This window comes from Cebus imitator, unplaced genomic scaffold, assembly GCF_001604975.1.
Source record: "Cebus imitator isolate Cc_AM_T3 unplaced genomic scaffold, Cebus_imitator-1.0 Scaffold853, whole genome shotgun sequence".
Taxonomy (NCBI): domain Eukaryota; kingdom Metazoa; phylum Chordata; class Mammalia; order Primates; family Cebidae; genus Cebus; species Cebus imitator.
The window spans coordinates 248,974-250,564 of NW_016108168.1; the positions used below are offsets into that span (position 1 = coordinate 248,974).

At 54.4% G+C, this 1,591-nt stretch overlaps 1 protein-coding gene and 1 long non-coding RNA gene across 7 annotated transcripts in view; one reads left to right on the forward strand and one right to left on the reverse strand.

Moving 5' to 3' along the window:
* The window catches only part of LOC108297879, a 28,510-nt gene that overhangs the window by 14,314 nt on the left and 12,605 nt on the right, over positions 1-1,591 (reverse strand). For 3 of the 6 annotated variants that reach the window (XR_005198653.1, XR_005198650.1, XR_005198651.1), the window contains exon 5: positions 256-874. Coding sequence is in view for 2 of the 6 variants with exons in the window: in XM_037735595.1 (XP_037591523.1) it covers positions 256-389; positions 728-874 (281 nt within the window). In the remaining 4 variants the exon portion in view is untranslated. The remainder of the gene's footprint in view (positions 1-255; positions 875-1,591) is intronic. The other 3 variants (XM_037735595.1, XM_037735596.1, XR_005198652.1) reach the window with 2 other exon arrangements.
* The window catches only part of LOC108297881, a 16,254-nt gene that overhangs the window by 11,821 nt on the left and 2,842 nt on the right, over positions 1-1,591 (forward strand). The gene's annotated exons all lie outside the window — the stretch shown is intronic.

Sequence of the window (1,591 nt, forward strand, 5' to 3'; positions counted from 1 at the left end):
CTTATTATTGGTTTATTTTAGAGATAAGATTGTGGCACCATCTTGGCTCATTGCAACATCTGCCTCCTGGGCTGAAGCAACCCTGGATGAATAGACATAAGACTGAGGCTGAAGTGCCAGCCCTGGATCCATTCCTATATGGCTATGCTATTGGGAGCAAGTTCATCTCTTTGGGGATGAGCTCAGGGTACTCGGATTACCACTTGCCAGACTCTGGTGCTCTCTCTGGACATCCCACGTGGCCTGGGCACCCACCTTGTGGCTGAAGGCTGGGATCTGTGTGCAGTGGAGCTCATGGCCCAGCTCCAGCCTGTAGGCGGCATCTGAGTGGCTCTCTGTCTGCAGCCTCTGGCCGGTGCTGCACTGGTGCCCTGGCTGCTTTGCCTGAGCTGTGAGGATCAATGAAGGGACCCCTGTCCTCCTCTGCCAGGCAGCCCTCCACCAGGGCTCCAAGAGGAGGAGGGCCCAGCCCAGCCTGGCCTCAGCCATGTCCTCCCAGCCCTGTGCTCTGCTTCACCTGTCACTCCATTAGAACCTGTCCATGGGGAAGTCTTAAGAGATGGATGACTGTCCCCTCAACAGACACACTTTTTAAAAAAATGATCAGGTACTATGTCTTACTGAGAGCCCACAGAATGACTAATGGAAAATCCTGTGGTGACAGCATATCTTAGCTCACAGAGCCACAGCCGCAGGAAACGGCACCTGCCCCGCAATCAGGCCTTACCCAGGAGGCTGTACTGGATCCTCAAGGAGTTGGTGCAGAGGTGGCCCCACTGCTGCAGCAGGCCAAGGGCACGCAGCCCCGCCAGGCCTAGCATAAACAATTCGGCACTCACCCACCATCCATCCTCCTCCTTCCTTTCCAGCAGTGCTGCAGGGACAGAGAGCAGGCAGGTCAAAGGGTCAGCCCCCAGGGACCAACAACCCTAGCCCCAGGCAAAGAGGGGCTCAGGATACCCCAGTGGCCTTGGGGTTGGGGGGGGCTTCTTGAAGAGTCAACACCTGTGCCCTGCGCAACAGCCCACAGACAGGCCTGATCACGGCTCACTGCAGCCTTGACCTCCTCCCACCTCAGCCTCCCAAGTAGCTGGTACTATAGACACATGCCACCACATTGGCTAGTGTGTGTGTGTGTGTGTGTGTGTGTAGAAACAGGGGTCTCACTATGTTGTCCAGGCTGGTCTTGAACTCCTGGGCTCGAGCAATTCTCTTGCCTTGGCTTCCCAAAGTTCTGGGATTATAGGCAACAGACACTGTGTTTGGCCCAAAATAAAGTAGAATGAGGCTGGGCACAGTGGCTCATGCCTGTAATCCCAGTACTTTGGGAGGCCAAGACAGGCAGATTTCCTGAGGTCAGGAGTTCAAGACCAGCCTCGCCAACATAGTAAAACGCGATCTCTACAAAAACACAAAAAAATCAATCAATCAATAAATAACCAGGTGTGGTGGTGGGCGCCTGTAACCCCAGCTACTCAGGAGGCTGAGGCAGGAGAACCACTTGAACCCAGGAGACAGAGGCTCCGGTGAGCCAAGATTGTACCATTGCATCTAGTCCCAGCAACACTATGAGACTGTCTCAAAAAAAAAA